This window comes from Ursus arctos, unplaced genomic scaffold (genome assembly GCF_023065955.2).
Source record: "Ursus arctos isolate Adak ecotype North America unplaced genomic scaffold, UrsArc2.0 scaffold_23, whole genome shotgun sequence".
Classification (NCBI taxonomy): Eukaryota; Metazoa; Chordata; class Mammalia; order Carnivora; family Ursidae; genus Ursus; species Ursus arctos.
The window spans coordinates 39,093,594-39,110,740 of record NW_026622908.1 but is presented as its reverse complement, the minus strand read 5'-3'; the positions used below and the strand labels follow the sequence as shown (position 1 = coordinate 39,110,740).

The following is a 17,147-nucleotide window of genomic DNA, read 5'->3' as shown; positions in this document are numbered from 1 at the left end:
AGAAATGTATCTAGGTCATCTTGGAGGTGCTCTAGTTGAACCACAATAACCAAAATGAAGTGACTAGGAGGATTTGTATTTATTAAAAGTTGGGAAAAGATACCAGGGCTGGGTGTGCTGAACTCAGACAGGATTTAAGGACTCAAATTCTGAATTGGATGTTTTGAATTACATGTTTCCAGTGGTTCATTCCAGCTTTTCATAATTTTTATGTACAAAAGGCGTTTAAAGGCTTAAGTAGTCCTGAAACTACGGATTTTGTTATCCATTAAGCTGTTTAATTCTGGCTGTCCTATGAACACATTCTTCAGTGTGGACAGCTGTGTGGCTGTGACTGGGTCAGTGTCCAGCTGGTGTACGTGCAGGTAGGACCAGGCTGGTGGGGCATCTCCCCTTGGGAAACAGGCTAAGAATGTGCTTCATCCCTAGAGAGAATTTGAGAAGGTTCACAATGATAAGTATGGAAAATAATCTTAACTTTAAAACTACAATAGTTGGGATTTAGGGCAAAGGTTAGGACCACTAAAATACAATAATGAGTATTGTCAGGAGACTGCAGAGCCGCCGTCTTGCTAACAACGACATTAATGCCCTTTCCCAGACAGACTGCAGTGATTTGTAGAAGTTTGTCTAGAACTAAGGATTGTAGCTCTTAAGGTTTTCATCACAGTGCGTTTTGACCGCAGAAGGGGCTGAGAATCTAGAAAACAGGAAGTTCCCAGTGCTCACATGATGGGGGTGGGTAGGGTAGATCTTAACTGGGTGAAATCCAGAATGCAGGGACAGGGTGGTTTTGTGACCACTGTGGATTGACCCCAAGGTGGCATGAAGAGCACATTTACATTCAGAAGTCTTGATGAGTACCCCCAATAAGTACCCCAAAGCAGTGAGATAAACCCCAAGGGACCTGGATACCCTCACCTTAACCATGGGCCAGTTCCCAGGGGTCTAACACTTTGCAGAAGTACTTCATCACTGAAAGGTTATGGGGGAGTGTTCATACGTGATCTCCGAGCTACACCTGGGCAGTTGAGTGGGGTTCTTGGGCTACAGCCCAGAGACCCTAGCTCTGCCTGACGGTTTTGCATCTGCTACTCAAAGTGAGCTGGGTCCAGGAACATCATCGGACCACTTAAGCTCAGGCATCGTTCTGTCACTGCAACCTCACCTTCCTTTACCTGGGACCCAGGGAGCTCTTCTAATGATGTCAGGCTCCGGTGAAATGAGCAAAAGCCCTCAAACTTCTAGGGCTCTTGCTGAGGTGGCCAGGTGTATGCCCCAACCCGATACTGGGTGTAAGTCCAGCATGCTCTGGGGTGGTGGAACCATAGGAAAATGGGCTTCCAGAAAGGTGGAAGAAGGGTAGAGTCACAAGAAAGGTGGTGGGGCTTCCCATCCATGGGAGGGGGAGTGGGGAGGTGAAGTGACCCTGGTCAAGGTAGAGGACAAACCTGTTTTCCAAGGCCCAATAGGGATCTTCATGACCTTTGAGTATAGTGTGTATGTTAGTTGACTGGTCCAAATGTGATTCTCTGAGACGATGTTCCGGGGTCTCCGACATGTCCGTCAGGTTAAACTCGACAGTTTTCCTCTTCGTGTGACCTGATTCTGAGTGCTCTACGGAGGGCCCAGTACCCTCTGGGAGCAATTCAACACTGGTCTTTGTCCCAGGAGTCACGGGCTGTAGGCTTTGGTCTTTAACAGCGCCGTCTATACCTGAGACTCTGCGAAGGCTTGAGGGTGCTGACTGTCCAGGTGGAAAGACCATAGGTGTGTGGCTGAGGGGTGTCTGTGGGGCACTGTGGTAGCCTGACCTCCCATACAGTGCAGCAGTCTCGAAAGCATCCTCCTCCTTAATCTTCCAGGCCTTGCTCTCTTCCTGGTCCCTAGAGTTCTGCCTGGCACCCCCGAGTTTCCTGAGCTGGACCTCATGAAGAAGGCCTTCTTTCTTGGGCCACAGTAGTTTGGTCTTTGAGTTTGTCCTGGGGGCATGGTGGTCATGGGACTGTAGCCCTAGGAAGCGGCCAATGATGCCAGTGTGAGTGCCCTCCTCTTCCTCCTCTGGGTTTGACTGAAACTCCATGTCTTCCTTATGCAGACTGCAAAGAAGCACAAGACTCAAGGTTGAGTAGGGGACAAAGGACAAAGCTGGACTGGAATTCTCTTTTTACCCCCCTCTTTTCGCTCCTTTTGGCCCAAAGCCAAGGACACACAGTGTTCCTCACAACGCCTGGACTCACCTCTCTCCTGACCCGTCCTGTACTGCACTGGCCTCTACTCCTTCCCAGCCCAGCTCACCTCACTGTTCTGTGACTCCCTCTTGCCCATGTGCACTAAACTCCCTAGCCTGGCACTTAAGGGCTTTCTCTTCGTCTTCTCTTTAACAATCCCTTCCTCCGAGCGACCTGAACTACTGGCCCCCGGGTGTAGCGGGTCAGATGAGGCCCAGGAGGGACTGGGTAGGCCGGGGGGTTGTGGTTCCAGCTGGGGAGCAGCATCCACAAAAAGAGAAGTGTGGCTTCCTGGGAGCCCAGAGTCTTCACTCTGCAGGAGAAAGCCCACTGTCCCAGGATGTGGCCTGCCCTCGGCTGTGTCCACATTCTCCCCATGCTTCAAGGTGCCGCTCCGGGTCCCGCTGGAGGCCACATCCCAGACCAGAGGTGGTCTCTGTTCTATGTTCTCTTTCCCAGGCATCTAGTACCTTGTACCTTGTGTCCAGAGTTTGGGCCTTAGGTTTGAAGCCCCTCACTAAATTGTGTGTTCTTTGGAGACAAAGTCTATAGTATTAGTATCCTCTGTTCCCCACCCAACCCTCAGCTGCTAGAGCACAGACCATGTGGAATTGAAAAGCAACTTCCAGAAATGTTTCTGACCTAAGCAAGCCTCCATCCTTCATTTGATCACTTTTTCGAATCTTCCTCATACCCACTAGGGACTCTAGCTAATTCAAATTATGGCTTAATAGAGTATTTGGTTCTTAAAAGAAACAGTGCTTAATACGGCAGAAGAAAACCTAGATGGTATGGACCCTGATACACAGGGGACTCTCCAAAGTCCTCTCCACTATCCTGGGGAGAGAGGGCTGTCTGGGATGGCCCTTCAGGCCACTGTGGCCCAGCTGCAGCTCACAAGGGAATAGGACCGAATCAGGGAAACGGGACCCATGAGCAAGAAAGTTTGGCCGCTGTGGGTGACCTGAGGCCTGTACTCTAGCACAGAGTCTACCTGGAAGGTACCTGTGGTGAATCAGCCTCTTGCTAGCACATACTTGCCCCGCCTCCATACCAGGGACCGGGACTCCCCACTTTCACTCCCCATCTAAACGCCCTGGTGTATCGGAAAACGTAGCTCTGGACCAGAGCTGGGAACTGGGCTCTGACAGTCCCAACTGCATCACTGATCACTGTCAGCCCTTGAGTAAGTCCTTTCTCTCTCTGGGCCTCAGTTTCCAACTCTAGACATGGATGGGGGGGGCTAGGCTGGAGGTACCTAAAAGTCCTTATAGCGTTAGGAGTTACTAAGCAGTACAAGGTAAGGAGTAAGGGTGTGGAGGTAGAAGCAGACATACCTGGTCCACATGCACTGCTTGCTAACTATGTGACCTTGGGCTGGGCAGCCTATTTAACCTCTCTGAACTTGGACTTAATCATCTGAAAACTGGAGATACCAAACCAGGGTTATTGGGAAGAAAAAGATAGTTTATATAAAGAGCTTAGCGGAGTTCCCAGCACTTAGCATACATCCGATATATACTAATTAGTGCTTTTCCGAGTTCCTGTTTGTGGGGTTTTCTACCCACCGAAGTGGTTCCCTGGCACTGCTCACCTGATGTTGAAGGTGGAGCCTAAAAAGGAGGCTCGCCGAGACTGGGCGGAAGCCGCTGTGTAGGGGGGTTGTGGTTCTGGCTCATTCCAGTACATATCCCGCTCCATCGGGGGCAAGTCCTGGTGCATCTCATCCACAGCCAACAGGGACACCTGGTTGCCAGGCACAGAAGGAGATGTCCAACAGAAAGCTCAGCCCAAGCAGGACTGTGATCTTGCTAGATGACCTAGAAAGGTCACTTCCCCCTCTCTGGGCCTCAGTTTCCCTACTTGTGCAATGGAGAGACTGATGCCTATCCGCAACCTCAAAAGTTGGGGTGAGACTCCCGTGAGTGAATGGTTGGCTGGGGGGTGGGGGGCAATTCACTGTGAGGCCTCCCTACAGAACTGTGGGGTCCCCTCCTTGGGTCCAGTTCAGGGAAGGTCCACAGGACAGGCTCCCTCTCTCCCCGAATACCTGCAGGCTCCTGTCGACAATCCAGTTGGTCTCAAAGTCGTCATCATCCTCTCCAAATGGGTTGATGAGCTGCTCTGCCACCTTGGGGAGAGGCAAGGCTCTGGAAGTCCTCAGGGAGACTCCCTGCAGCTCTGCTCCCTGCCCTGCAACTTTGGCTCCTGCTCTTTCTATGCCCCCCACGATGCCCCTCCTGCCTGACCACCCTCTCCAAAGCCAGTATGTGAGGGCTCCAGCCATCCCCGCTCATAGGCACCTGCACATAGTCCCCTTCCCTGCAGGACACTGAGCCCGAGCCCCTCTCCTGAGCCCATTGCTCCCTGAACACCTGGAGTTGTCCTTGAGCCTGTCACTCAGCAGAGTCACCACCGGTCCCTGCCCTCACGGTATCTTCCCTGGAGTTCCATAATTCTATGCATTCGTTCATTTACTCATTCAAGTCTTCAAACACTCATTTATTCATGATTTTCAAAGCAACAGAGAGAGAGATGTTGGAGGCTGTGCTCAATTAAAGGGTGGCCCAGGCAGGCCGAGTCCTGGCGCTAACCTCTGAAGTCCCCTGACAGATCTCCGCAGTACTGAGGGGCTGCACTAAGGGTTCGAGAGACATCCTGTAAGCCACTAGGGAATTTCAAGCAGAAAAATGGTGTGATTGGTTTGAGCTGTAGAAACTGAAGACGACTGCGGGGAAGAGGGTGCGGATAGGGAGGGAATATTTCACCCGCGTGAAACATGGATGAGAGGGCGGGAGGGGGCAACGTACCATCACCACCACTATTAAAAAAATAAAGAAAAAAAGGAAGAGACAGAGAATGGGTGAGAAACAGAGGAAAAATAAAGAGACTGAAACAGAACTGTGTTGTTCAGAACTCCTGTTAGGAAGAGCCCTGGATGTAGTGGGAGGAATACTTGGAAAAGCCACTTGGGGTGGGGATGGGACACTCCCCCAAGCCCAGCCCGCATCACAGATGGACATCCTGAGTAAGGAGAGGAGTTGCTCAACTGCCTTGAAAGAGTGGGGGCTGGGGTAGTTAGCATCAGGACTTTTGTTCTATGCGGAGGGGACAAATTTGGGACCAGAGCCTAATCGCTGGGGACAGCGAGGGGCTGCCTCACCCGCAGGGCCTGCCACTGCTCTTCCTATTCCAGGCATTTCCCTTCTTCTGGACAGACATTTGGGGAACATTCTCTGGAGGGGGCATATCAAATGGTTTGACAACTGAGGTTTCCCTGTATCTGTCCAGCCTGCTAAGTTCAAGGCCTCAGGTGAAGCGTTGGGATCAGACACTGGCCTCAAACGGGTCCCACTCCTCTCCGGGTCTCAGTTTCTTCATATGTAAAGACATGGGGAAGGAGTAAGACCAGAGGGTTGTGGTGGAGGCCCAGCACCCTACTTTCCACATTCGAAACTCTCCTTTCCTGGCCGGCCATGACCCTCCTAGCCATGACCACAGCCAGTTTGGTGGCAGGGAACCTCACCTTCAGCCAGCCGGCATAGAAGAAAAACTGCAGGAACGTGAAGACGGGTACAACAAGGTCCAGCTCGTGGCCAGGGTAGGCCTTGGCTGGGTTCAGGAACTGCCGCCCGACCAGGCAAGCCAGGAAGAAGCTGTATACAGCCACGGTCACCACCTGGGAAGGGAAAGGAGGTGGCAGCAGAAATGGGCTGGCTGGGGACCTGGGATCAGGAAGCTCCCTAGGCTGGGAGGACGAGGTCTTGCTCTGATTTGCACAGTGCAATGACCCTGGGTCTCCGCGATCTCTTTAAAACAGGGATAATCACATTCCCTCCACTGGCCTGAACCAGGCAGGAGCCTGGACTCTTCAAACCCGTCACCAGAGAGAACCTGCAAAGTCCAGACCTAAACTCCCAGGGTGAACCTCTTAGCCCCTAAGTGAGCTCTTCCCATCACGGGCTGTTTCCTGAGTCCTCCCAGTCCCTGTTTCCCTAAGGGACAGCTTCACTAGCCTAGTCCTCACCTGCGTGTACACCAGCGGGATACTGATCCAGTCGTAGGCAAACAGGTGTCCACACTGAGTACGCAAGATGTTCATCTCCTGGGGAGCAGTAGGGAGGGTTGGGGTTCTGACCACCAGCTGCGCTCCCAGGCTCAACCCCAGCTCTTCCCTAGGTACCGGCGTCTGGAGCTCAAGGTCCAGCCCTGGCTGTGTGGTCATAGGCAGCTCACTTAACCTCTCTGGGCCTCAGCCTCCTCATCTATCAAAAAGGAGCCAGGATGGGCACCTGGGTGGCTCAGTTGGTTAAGCGACTGCCTTCGGCTCAGGTCATGATCCTGGAGTCCTGGGCTCCCTGCTCAGCGGGGAGTCTGCTTCTCCCTCTGACCCTCCCCCATGCTCACTCTCTCTCATTCTCTCTCCCAAATAAATAAATAAAATCTTAAAAAAAGAAAAAAAAAAAGGAGCCAGTGTCTCAGAGGCTCACTTTAGAGAGGAAGTGGGAGGGGAATTTGGGGGAGGGGCCACCGTGGGTTGTGGAATCCCGTTGGTCAAAATCCTATAATCCCAAGGCAGGTTCTAGAACGAGCCACAATCCTTCTCTTTGTAGGAAACTTTTCCACCTGGGGCACAACCGTCCCCACTCTGCATCAGCCCCATCTCTGCAGTGAGCTCACATCCAGCAGGCTCTGGAGCAGGACAGGGTCCCTGATTCGACCTCCAATCCACGCCTTCATTGACAGGTTGGCAAACCACACCCAGGGCACCCAGAACGTGTTGTGCGGCAAGCTCAACTTTTCCAAGTGCGTGCGTTCCGCGGGGGTCATAAAGCCTGCAGGGTGGAGTGAAGAAGGCAGTGGGTGGGGGAACCCGCAGAACGATGGCTGGCAGGGGTGGCCAGGCCTTGCCGAAGCCCAGGATTTTGGCCCAAGTTCATTGGGACCATGGAGCTCCTTTGCCATCCTCTTTCAACAAATAATTACTGGGTGCCCACTGTGTGCTGTTCTGGCCTGAGCACGTGAGAAGGGTCTGTCTTATTAATCAGGACCAGGTCAGGGAAGGTCAAAGACGGAGGTCACAGAAATGCAGACTGGAAACCCGCAGAACTGGACGGGAAAGGGCAGAGGGAGGCAGACGGGTACTTTCTCACCAGTTCCCAAGGCCCCGCCCCCGGCCTTCAGTCCCCGCTCTTCCCTCATCCCTCAAGGGTCCTTAACCCTATCTCAAACCCCGATCCTCACGCGCGGTTCCGAGCCTCGCTCACACGGATCTTCGCGCACCCGACTCCGCCCCGCCCCATCCGACGAGGTCTCAACCCCACCCGGCTCCTGGCCCCACCCAATCTTCAGTCCGGGGGCCTCTGGCTCCACCCATCGGCTCCGGCCCCGCCTATGCCCGCTCCTGGCCCCGCCCCGGGCCCCACCGGCCCCGCCCACCTGCTTTCACCAGGTGCTGGGAACTGGGGAAGCGCTTGTAGACCGCGGCGCTGACGCTGCGCAAGATGAGCACATTGCCCAGGTTGGCGTAGCGGATGAGCGTGCGCCGCAGCAGCCGGCCTTGCTCGTCCTTGCCCTCCACCAAGCCCGACACCAGGTTCATAAGGCGGTCGGGCCACGGCAGGTTCTCGTACTGGTTCCACCAGCGGGTCACGACCAGCGTCACGTAGAAGCCTGGGCAGGAGAGGCGGGAGGGCGAGGGGCGAGGGCCCAGGCTGCGGCCAGAGCCAAGCGAGGGCGATGCCTCGGTTTCTCCATCTTTTTGATGGCAGCGGGCCCAGCCCCGACCCTCCTGGAAGGCGCTCAGGAGGGGAAGACCATCAGAGCCCCGCATGAAGGCGCAAGAGCCGGAGTTCTCTCTCCCAGGGGCCCCCTGCCTATCCCAAGAATCTGCCAGACCCCTCCCCTCCTGCTGGGAGGCTCCAGGGACCAGTTAGCTCTGCCCTCAGAAGCTGGGGTCTTGAGTGCTAACCTCAGGACGTCCTTCCTAACGTCTAACTTCAGTGCGTCTGGCTGCAGTTTCCCCATTTCCCTGAACTGTCGAGAGGGACTGACACACCACTGGCCTTCCCCAGCCAGTTCCTGGTAGTCCACCTGCGTGGAGCCGGGAGGTGCCACTGGGATCCCGACACGCCCAAGGGGGAGCTCACCCAGCACGAAGGAAATGGGGATGAGCTGGATGTAGCTGTCGCAATACAGACTCAGTTTCTCAAACATCACCTGCTGTTCCTCTGTGAGGGCCATCCTGGGGGGGGGGGGGTGAGGGGATGTGTAGACACTGGGGGGCTCCAGCCAGGCCTAGGGTAGGAGCGTGACTGCCTCTTTGCTACCCCACCACTTCCCTGTCCCTTTCACTGGCCCGAGCCAGGTCCCACTCCTTCCCTGGCAGCCCCAAACCCCAAGGGGGCCTTTGCTCCAAGGCTGGAAGAGGTTTCCTGTGAGATATAGGAAGGACGATCCTGCCGAAGGAGTTACTGTTAGGCACCACTGACCCTTTTAAAGGATCCAAACGAATAGTTTGAAAGCAGATTCAAACTAGGGTGTTTGGTCTTTAAAAAACCATGTGGTGGGGAGAGATGAATGGGTGAGCACAGAGGGTTTGGGGGCAGTGAAACTACTCTGTGTGATACTATCATGGTAGATACATGTCATCTGTCCAAACCCATAGAATGTAACAACACCAAGAGGGGACCTAGTGCAAACTGTGGGCTTTGGGTGATAATGGTGTGTCCGTGTGGGTTCATCTATTATGGCAAATGTGGCGTGTTGATAGTGGGGGCATCTGTGTGTGTTCGAGGGGTATATGGACACTCTCTACCTTCTGCTCAATTTTGCTGTCAACTTAAAACTCTAAAAAATAAAGTCTAATTTTTTAAAAAAGTATATTCATGCCGGAGTAACAACCAATGAAAACCAATGTGCTTTGTTATTGGTATTATAATTACGAATTCAAGCACTTCCTGTATTTAATAGTTTTTCAATCCATTTCAGTCAATGCTTTTCCCCTTCAAAATGTTTTCATACATTCTGTGATTATATCTGTCCTGTATTTTATTTAAGTACACGTTTTTCTTGGGGGAAAAAATATATGGTCTGGACCTGTGAGCTTGTGTGGGATTCAGGAAAACAGGCTGGCTGAGTAGGACCAGGTAAGGCCTGGGTTCCAGGGCCTCTCCCTGGGTTGGAGGAAAGACACTCCCAGCCTTCACGGAGCTGCCTCCCTTTACCTCCTCCTCAGACCCCAACCCCCAGCCCTCCCGCCCCCAGGGCTTGGCCAAGAGCTCAGGTCAGCCTTAGAGGTCTCTGGTACATGGGCCCCTGGCTGGCCGGCTGGCTGTTCCAAGCCCCAGCTGCGCCCCTCCCAGGCCCCAGCCCCAGGCTGTCCCGCGCACCTGTAAACAAAGCGGATGGCATAGTAGCTGAGCAGGAAGATGAGGAACTCCCCGTAGAGCAGCTTGTAGATGCTGCCTCGCCAGCACAGCAGGAGGCGGGAGAAGGAGCCTAAGCGGGCGTTCGCCACTTGGCTCGAGTAGGTGACGGTCATGGCCGGGCACTGGGCTGCCGCAAGTGGGCTTGGGTCCTAGTAGACAGACAGGGAGGGACACCGATGGCGGCCTTGGTCGGGCCTTGTCTGGGCCTCAGGAGCGATCTTAGCTGGGACTCTTCCCTGCGCTGGGCCTCAGCTTTCCTGTCGGGACACTGGGAGGGGAATGAGGTGGCCTCAAAGGCCCTTTCGGCTCTTCCTGTCTGTGGGACATGGGAAGCCAGGGAAGGGAGCCCAGAGCTGCCCACAGCTTTGGCAAGGAAGACAGATAGGTCTGTGCCCTTAAGTTGTATGGCAAAGGCAATGACAGCAGCAATAGCGAAGTCTGCCTACTGGGCTTGGTCCCCTAAGCCAGGCAGCGTTCTGAGCCCATTTTGTTCATTAGCTCCCAAGCACCTGCAACCACCTTGGAGCAAGACTGGTAAGGGGCCTGGTCAGTCTTGTCCACTGCCCTGTCCCCATTGCCCAGAACAGAGCCTGGCTGGTAGAGATGCTGAAATAACGTTTACTGAACAGTGACCCCAGGGCCCTTCCACTTGCTAATCCTTCCGCCTGGAGGATGCGCTTTCTCATCTAACGGTATGGCTCCTTCCCACTTCAGGTGCTCTGCCCAGAAAGGGTGTTCCAACTACTGTACCTGCAAATAGCATCCCAGTGCCACTGGTACTCTCTGCCCCCTCATCTTGTCGATTTCTCTACACAACATTTTATCTTGCTGTACTTGAAATTCTATTTTGCAGGACGTCTGCTTGTTTACTGACCATTCCCTCCTGAGAATGGAACCCCCCGCTGTGCTCTCGTAGGAGGTGCTCCATAAAAACTTCTCGAAGCAATGACTGACACCCACCCTCTCCCTGCTTGCTCTGATGGAGCGCGGGGGCTCCATGCCTTTGTGCCTCGTGCACGCCAAGCTCACTCCCACCTCGGAAGCTTTGCACAGACACACAGGTGCCCCCACACCCGCGTACATGCTGCCCGTGGGTGTCCATCACACGCACCCATGCAGGGACTGCCGTCCACCCCGTAGGCCCTCAAAGCCCCAGCCCAGCTGGCCTGGGCCCACCCCTACTCACAAGAGGGGCTCCAGTCTTCTCAGGCAATCCCACAACAGTTCTGGCCACTGGACCGGTGGGACTCTTGGGGGTCCTGTGGCCAGTGCCCCTACCCACACTTCGGGGCTGGCCCTGCCCATGCGTGAGTTAAGCGGTCACTTGACTCCCTAAGCCAGGGCCTCCACAAAGGAGCTTTGTTTGGACCCCTTCTCATAATCTGCGTATTAGCTGCAGCCAGCACGGCTGGTCAGGACCCAGGGCCCCTCTAATTCCTGCCGGTGCTGGCGGGTTGGGGGTGGGTGGGGACTAAGAGGAGGGCTAGAACTTAGGGCAACTCCCCTCCACCATGGGCCCAATCCTGCCATTTTCCCTGGGCCCTCAAATACAGAGATCAAAGGATCTGTTTCTGACCACTGAGGTCTTGCAGGCAGAGCTGTGGGGAGTGGGGCCAGGGCCCTGGTCTTTGTCTCCTGGGCCAGGAGCTACACAGAGAGAGGGGGCTGTCGGCCAGGCCCTATGGCGGCTTTGGCTGCACTGAGGGCAATGGAAAGACCACTGGACCACAGTCAGAACTCCTGGCTACTAGTCCTGGCTCTGCCCCTGTGTGCGGTGACCCTAGTGGGCCTCTGCTCCTTCCTGGACCTCAGTGTCCCTATCCAAAAAGGATGGTATTGCTTTAGACCTCATCACCTTTGTAAGAGTGACAGAGGTCTGCCTATGCCAGTGAGGAGCTCTGATTGGCTGATGGTGACATCATAGGTTATTCAGGCTGTGATTGGCTGGCAGAATCCAGTTAGTAGGTTGGTTCACAGTTATGGAAGAAGGGGGTGGGGTGCGGGGGTAGGAGGCTGCTGTGTGGGGGCTGGGCCTGGTGCCGGATGACACAGCAGCTCTGGTGTTTATGCTGGTGGCTTCCAGCCAGCCCAGGCAAAATGGGAATATGTCCCCGGGTCCCCAAGGGCAGCCGGTTAATATCTCAGCACCTGGTTCCAAACATTTTAATACATCAAGCTATCCCCGAGAGCCCTCCTAAGCCACTGGAAGTGATGGGTGTCCAGGCCAGGCTCCTCTTGTGAAAGCTTGAAGCCGCAGTGGCTGTTGGTCTTCACTGAGTGGCCATGAGAATGGTCTGTAATGTATATGAAATGGGCGGCTTCTCGGGATCTTTTTCCAGGGTCTGATTCTGCTTCGACCAGGTGGGAGGTGAGGGGGCCGGGGGGGGGGGCTGCATTTCTAATGAGCACCGCGGGGATTATGATGCCAGTGGTCTTCAGATCGGACTTTCTGAAGTCCTGATTTACGATATGACCCAGAGCCTTAAAATAAATCCACTCCTTCCCTCCCTTCCCCCTTCCTCCTCTCTCCAACTCCTCCCTCCCCTCTTTCCCCCTCTCCCTGACCTACTCCTAAGTGTTAACAGTGCTGAGATTGCAGGTGACTTTTTTTGGGGGGGGGTAAGATTTTTCAGCTATTTATTTGACACAGAGAGAGCACAAGCTGGGGGAGCGGCAGGCAGAGGGAGAAGAAGCAGGCCCCCAGCTGAGCAGGGAGCTGGATGCTGGGCTCCATCCCAGGACCCTGGGATCATGACCCCAGCCAAAGGCAGACACCTAACTGACAGCCACCCAGGCGCACCTGCAGGGGACTTTTGTGCACACCACCTCTGCCTTTGTAATTCTCTGCCTGGGGGAAAGGATTATTTCACAACCTTGGACACTTTTCTAATCACAGCTTAAAATAATGCCATTGCAGTTATGAGGGAGTCTCTTCAGAGATCAGGAACAGCCTTTTAGGAGTATTTGCTATACCCCTGCTGCCTGTGCTGTGGGAAACATCTTTCCCATCGCTGTCCTTAACTTGAGCCTTGGTCTCCTCATCCGGAAAATGGGACAATAACACCTACCTCAGCAATGAGGATGATGGGTAACAATTTAGTCAACTCTCCAAACCAGTGGTTCTCATGCCTGGCCGCCTGCCCCTGGCGCCTTTGCCCCACCCCTCCAGATTCGGTTGGGCTGGCGGATCCCAGACGTGGATGTCTTCTCAAGTTCCCCAGGCAAGTCCAAAAGACAGCGTGGGTGGAGAATCACTGATGTAATGGATAATTCCCTACCTTGTATTCCCTTTTCCTCCCACCAAAAAAAAATCAACACTCAAGAGAGAGCTTTTCGCTTAGCAGATGATCGATATATTTTTAATTAAAATTGAAACATGTGCCTGGCACCACGCTTGGCACGGGGAAGCTCACTCCATATCAACACCTCTTTCTGTCATCAGGTTCCTGCCTTCCCCATGGTGACCACTGGAGGGCGCCCTTGACTAGCTGGCTCTGGCCCTGGAAGCCCTGTTAGCTGGTCCCAATCTGTAGGGACCCTGGAGCTGACACTGGATGATGTCTCCTCATCTCCTTGACCCCGACCAGCAGCTGTAGAGCCATGAGAAGGAGCTGGAAGACACAGTGGCAACTGAAGTCCTCCCTCTCTTCTCCTTGAACCGCAGGTTTCTTGTCAATACCCCAAGTCTCACCAGGACCCCGCTGACAGTGCTGTACCAGCCCCCTTGCCCTCCCAGATGCCCCAGGATATCCGCAGACACACCCCATAAGAAGCCGCACCCCAGTGCTAAGACAGGTAGACCCCAGACATGAGCCAGGGTCTCTTCCGCTGGGTCTCGGCTGTGAAAATGTCCCCAGCCATCCAGGCGCATCTCAGGCATACAAACTGACCCACGCCATGCTTGGACAAAGGGCCCCAGGATTGACCCCTGCAAGGATGGGGTCCGACCCAGTCAGGGTCAGCCTCTTCTGCTTTCCGTTCCACAAAGCAGTCATCCAACAAACCATTTCTGATGCCAGAAATAAGCCTAATCTGATTCCTGCTTCCAAAAATTCCTAGTCAGATAACAATGAAGGAAACACTTAAAGAACTTTAACACAAAATGGCAAAGCCTAATATCTGTGTCAAGCCCACAGAGCTCAGAGAGAAACATTTACAGAGAAGGGAGCATTTGAGCTGGGTCTTGAGGCATGGGTAGGAGTTTGCCTGAGCTGAGAAGGATGGAAGGGTATTACATAGAAGGGAAAGCCCACGCAAAGTCACAGAGGCATTCCTGAGCCACAGTTCAGTAGGGTTTCATCATCTACCTTTTACAGAGGAGGATGCTGAAGCTTGAGGCCTCTCTTGTCCAAGGTCACACAGCTCTAGAAGGCCAGGCTGGGACTGAAATCTGGGTCTTCTCATTTTGAATGCTGTGGCTTTTCCACGACTCACCATCACGTCTCCGGTGGCGGTCAGTTTCTGAGGGGTGGAGGCTTACTGTTAGGGTAGTGGTTTCTATTGGGGTTAAAGAGAGGTCCAAGAGATAGGGGGTGCACAGAAGACACGCTGACTGCTGCAGAGCCCGTGCTCTTGAGGCCACCAGCAAAGAGCCATCTCTAGAGACAGGCAAAACAGAGCTGGAAAGAGGGGTGGAAGTTCCAGGGACGGAATGCTACAGCCTTCTCATCTGGGATCACCATGGGGACAGGAGCATCACAGAGGGCCTGCTACGGTGTCCTTCCAGGCCCTCCCTCAGCTGGGCAGGAAGAAGCGGACCCAGCTCGGCTGGGGGCAGTAGACAGGGGGCCCTCGGGTAGGTCAACCAGCCCCGGATGCTGCCTCCAGGCTCTGTGTAGGGAGCCTGCCAGCCCACACCCCCTCTTGGGCCAATCACAGAAAAAACAGGGCAGAAGCCAAGAGGGAAAAGGAGGGGGCTTGGCATATCTGGTCAGGGGCGGGGGAGGATACTGCCAGCCTGGGACCTGGAAGCAACACAGATAACAGCACCTCTACCCTGGAGCCTGCAGCCCTGACCCCTAAAAGGCTGGCTAGACTCAACATCCCAAGAGATAAACCCATAAGCTCTGGCTCCTGCAGAAAGACCACAGGGACTGGGAGAGGCTGGGACGCACTGGGTCCAGCTTCACCAAGCCCAGTCCTGCCAATGACAATGGAATAGCATGGACTAGGCCAGAGCCAGCCCAAGCCGAGACAACAGGCGAGAGGATTCACCACAGCCTTGGGGAGAACACGGGGATCTCCGAGCTGCCCTGTCCCCATGGACTCCGCCCCACTGCGGCCAGCCAGGTGAGGCACAGACCCTGTCCACAATCCCCCTAACCCACCAGCTGGGTGATTGGTGATCATTTTGACTTAATTCCTTCCTTTTTTTTTTTAATATTGAGGAAAAAGTCATATACCATAAAATTCATCATTTTAACCATTTTGAGTGTACAATTCAGTGACTCTTACTTCATTCAACTATCACCACTCCTTCCAGAGCATTCTTGTCACCCGAATGGAAACTCAGGACCCATCATGCAGTTGCTCCTCATTCACCCCTTTCTCCCAGCCCTGGTCACCGTCAATCTGCTTCTTCTATGTCTGTGGAGTTGCCCTTTCTTGACACTTCGTATAAATGGAATCGTGTGATCCTTGTCCTTTTATGTCTGGCTTCTTGCACTTGGCATCATCGTGTTTTCAAGGCTCATCCACGTAGCAGGGCTGCTTCCTTCCTTTCTGGGTGGAATGATATTCCATTGTATGGATAGATCCCAGTTTGTTATTCATTCCTCAGCTACGGACATCTGCATTGTTTCCATTTTTTTTTTTTTTTTACTACTACGTATATATGTTGGCAAGGTTATCTCTAAATGTGTCTTCAGTTCTCGAGTATATACCTAGGAGTGGAGTTGCTGGGTCATAGGGTCATTCTATGGTTAACTTTTCAAGGAACTACCTAACCGTTTTGCACAGTGGCGGTACAATTTCATAGTCCCACCAGCACTGCATGAGGGGTTCCAGTTTCTCCATCTCCTCGCCAACACTTGTTATACCCCCACCCGGCAAAAAGCCAGCCTAGTGGGTGTGCAGTGGTATCTCATTGTGGTTCTGATTCGCATTTCCCTAATGACAAATGATGTTGGGCCTCTCATGTGCCTGTTGTTTATTTTCAGGTCTTCATTGGAGATATGTCTATCCAAGTCCTTTGCCCATTATCCTTTGCCCATATATTCTTATCGTGGAATTTTAAGAGTTCTTTATATACTGTGGATGCTAGATTTATAAGAAATATATGATTTACAAATATTTTTCCTCATTCTTTGGTCATCTTTCACCTTCTTGAGAATGTCCTTTGATGCACAGAAGTTTTTTGTTTTTTATTTTGATGAAGTTCAGTTTATTTTTTCTTTTGTTGTTTGTTCTTTGGCGTCATGTCTAAGAAATCATTACCAAATCCAAGGTCATAAAGATTTACTGTTAAGTTTTCTACAGTTTTATAGCTCCAGGTCTTACATGTAGGTCTTTGACCTAGTTTGAGTTAATTTTTGTATGTGGTGTGAGGTAAAGGTCCAACTTCATTTTTTTGCATGCCGATACCTACTTTTCCAAGCACTATTATTTGAAAAGATTATTCTTTCCCCATTGAATGGTCTTGGTGCTATTGTTGATAATCAACTGACAATAGATGTATGGGTTTATTTCTGGACTCTCAATTTTATCCCATTAATTTATATGTCTAGCCTTATGTCAGTACCACAGTGTTTTGGTTGTGTCACTTTTTACAAGTTTTGAAATCGGGAAGTGTTCTCCAATTTTGTTCTCTTTCAAGATTGTTTTGGCTACGTATGGTCCCTTACAATTCCATATGAATTTGAGGATCAACTTGCTCATTTCTGCAAAAAAGACAGTTGGAATTTTGGTGGAGATTGCATCGAATCTGTAGATCACTTTGCTTTCTTTACAATATTGTTTCCTTACAATCCATGAACATAGGATGTCTTTTCATTTACTTAGGTCTGCTGAAATTTCTTTTAACAATGTTTTGTAGTATGCAGTGTACAAGACTTATACCTCTTTGTTAGATTTATTCCTAAACATTTTGTTACTTTTGGTAATGTAAATGAAACTGTTTTTCTAAATTTCATTTTCAGATAATTCATTGCTAGTGTATAGAAATATAACTGATTTTTGCATACTGATCTTATATTCTGCACCTTTGCTGAATTCATTATTAGCTGTGATGGTTTTGTGTGGGTTCTTTAGGATTTCCTATATTCGATTACACCGTCTACAAATATAGTTTTACTACTTCCCTTCCAATTTGGACGCTTTTTATTTACTTTCTTGCCATGGTTAAAACTTCCAGTAAAGTGTTGAATAGAAGTGGCTAGACCAGATATCCTTATATTGTTTCTGATCTTAGGAGGAAAGCTTTCAGTATTTCTTTCTCTTTTATTAAAATATTTTATTTATTTATTTGAGAGAGAGGAGAGAGAGCACA

General features: G+C 52.1%; 1 protein-coding gene across 2 annotated transcripts; it reads right to left on the bottom strand.

Moving 5' to 3' along the window:
• Positions 1 to 62: 62 nt before the first annotated feature.
• On the bottom strand, positions 63 to 11,493 carry BEST1 (bestrophin 1). Of its 2 annotated transcripts, none has more exons than XM_057317171.1 (10): positions 10,848 to 11,493; positions 9,623 to 9,810; positions 8,381 to 8,475; positions 7,671 to 7,904; positions 6,912 to 7,066; positions 6,259 to 6,336; positions 5,758 to 5,910; positions 4,282 to 4,362; positions 3,826 to 3,977; positions 63 to 2,099 (listed from the first exon to the last, which is right to left on the bottom strand). In XM_057317171.1, exons 2-10 carry the CDS (start codon positions 9,772 to 9,774, stop codon positions 1,208 to 1,210), a joined length of 1,992 nt encoding a protein of 663 aa, XP_057173154.1. In that variant the 5' UTR covers positions 9,775 to 9,810; positions 10,848 to 11,493; the 3' UTR covers positions 63 to 1,207. The 2 variants fall into 2 exon arrangements, with proteins under 2 accessions (XP_057173154.1, XP_026343569.1); XM_026487784.4 differs by lacking the exon at positions 10,848 to 11,493 and having other exon boundaries at positions 63 to 425; positions 1,452 to 2,099; positions 9,623 to 9,801.
• Positions 11,494 to 17,147: the final 5,654 nt, after the last annotated feature.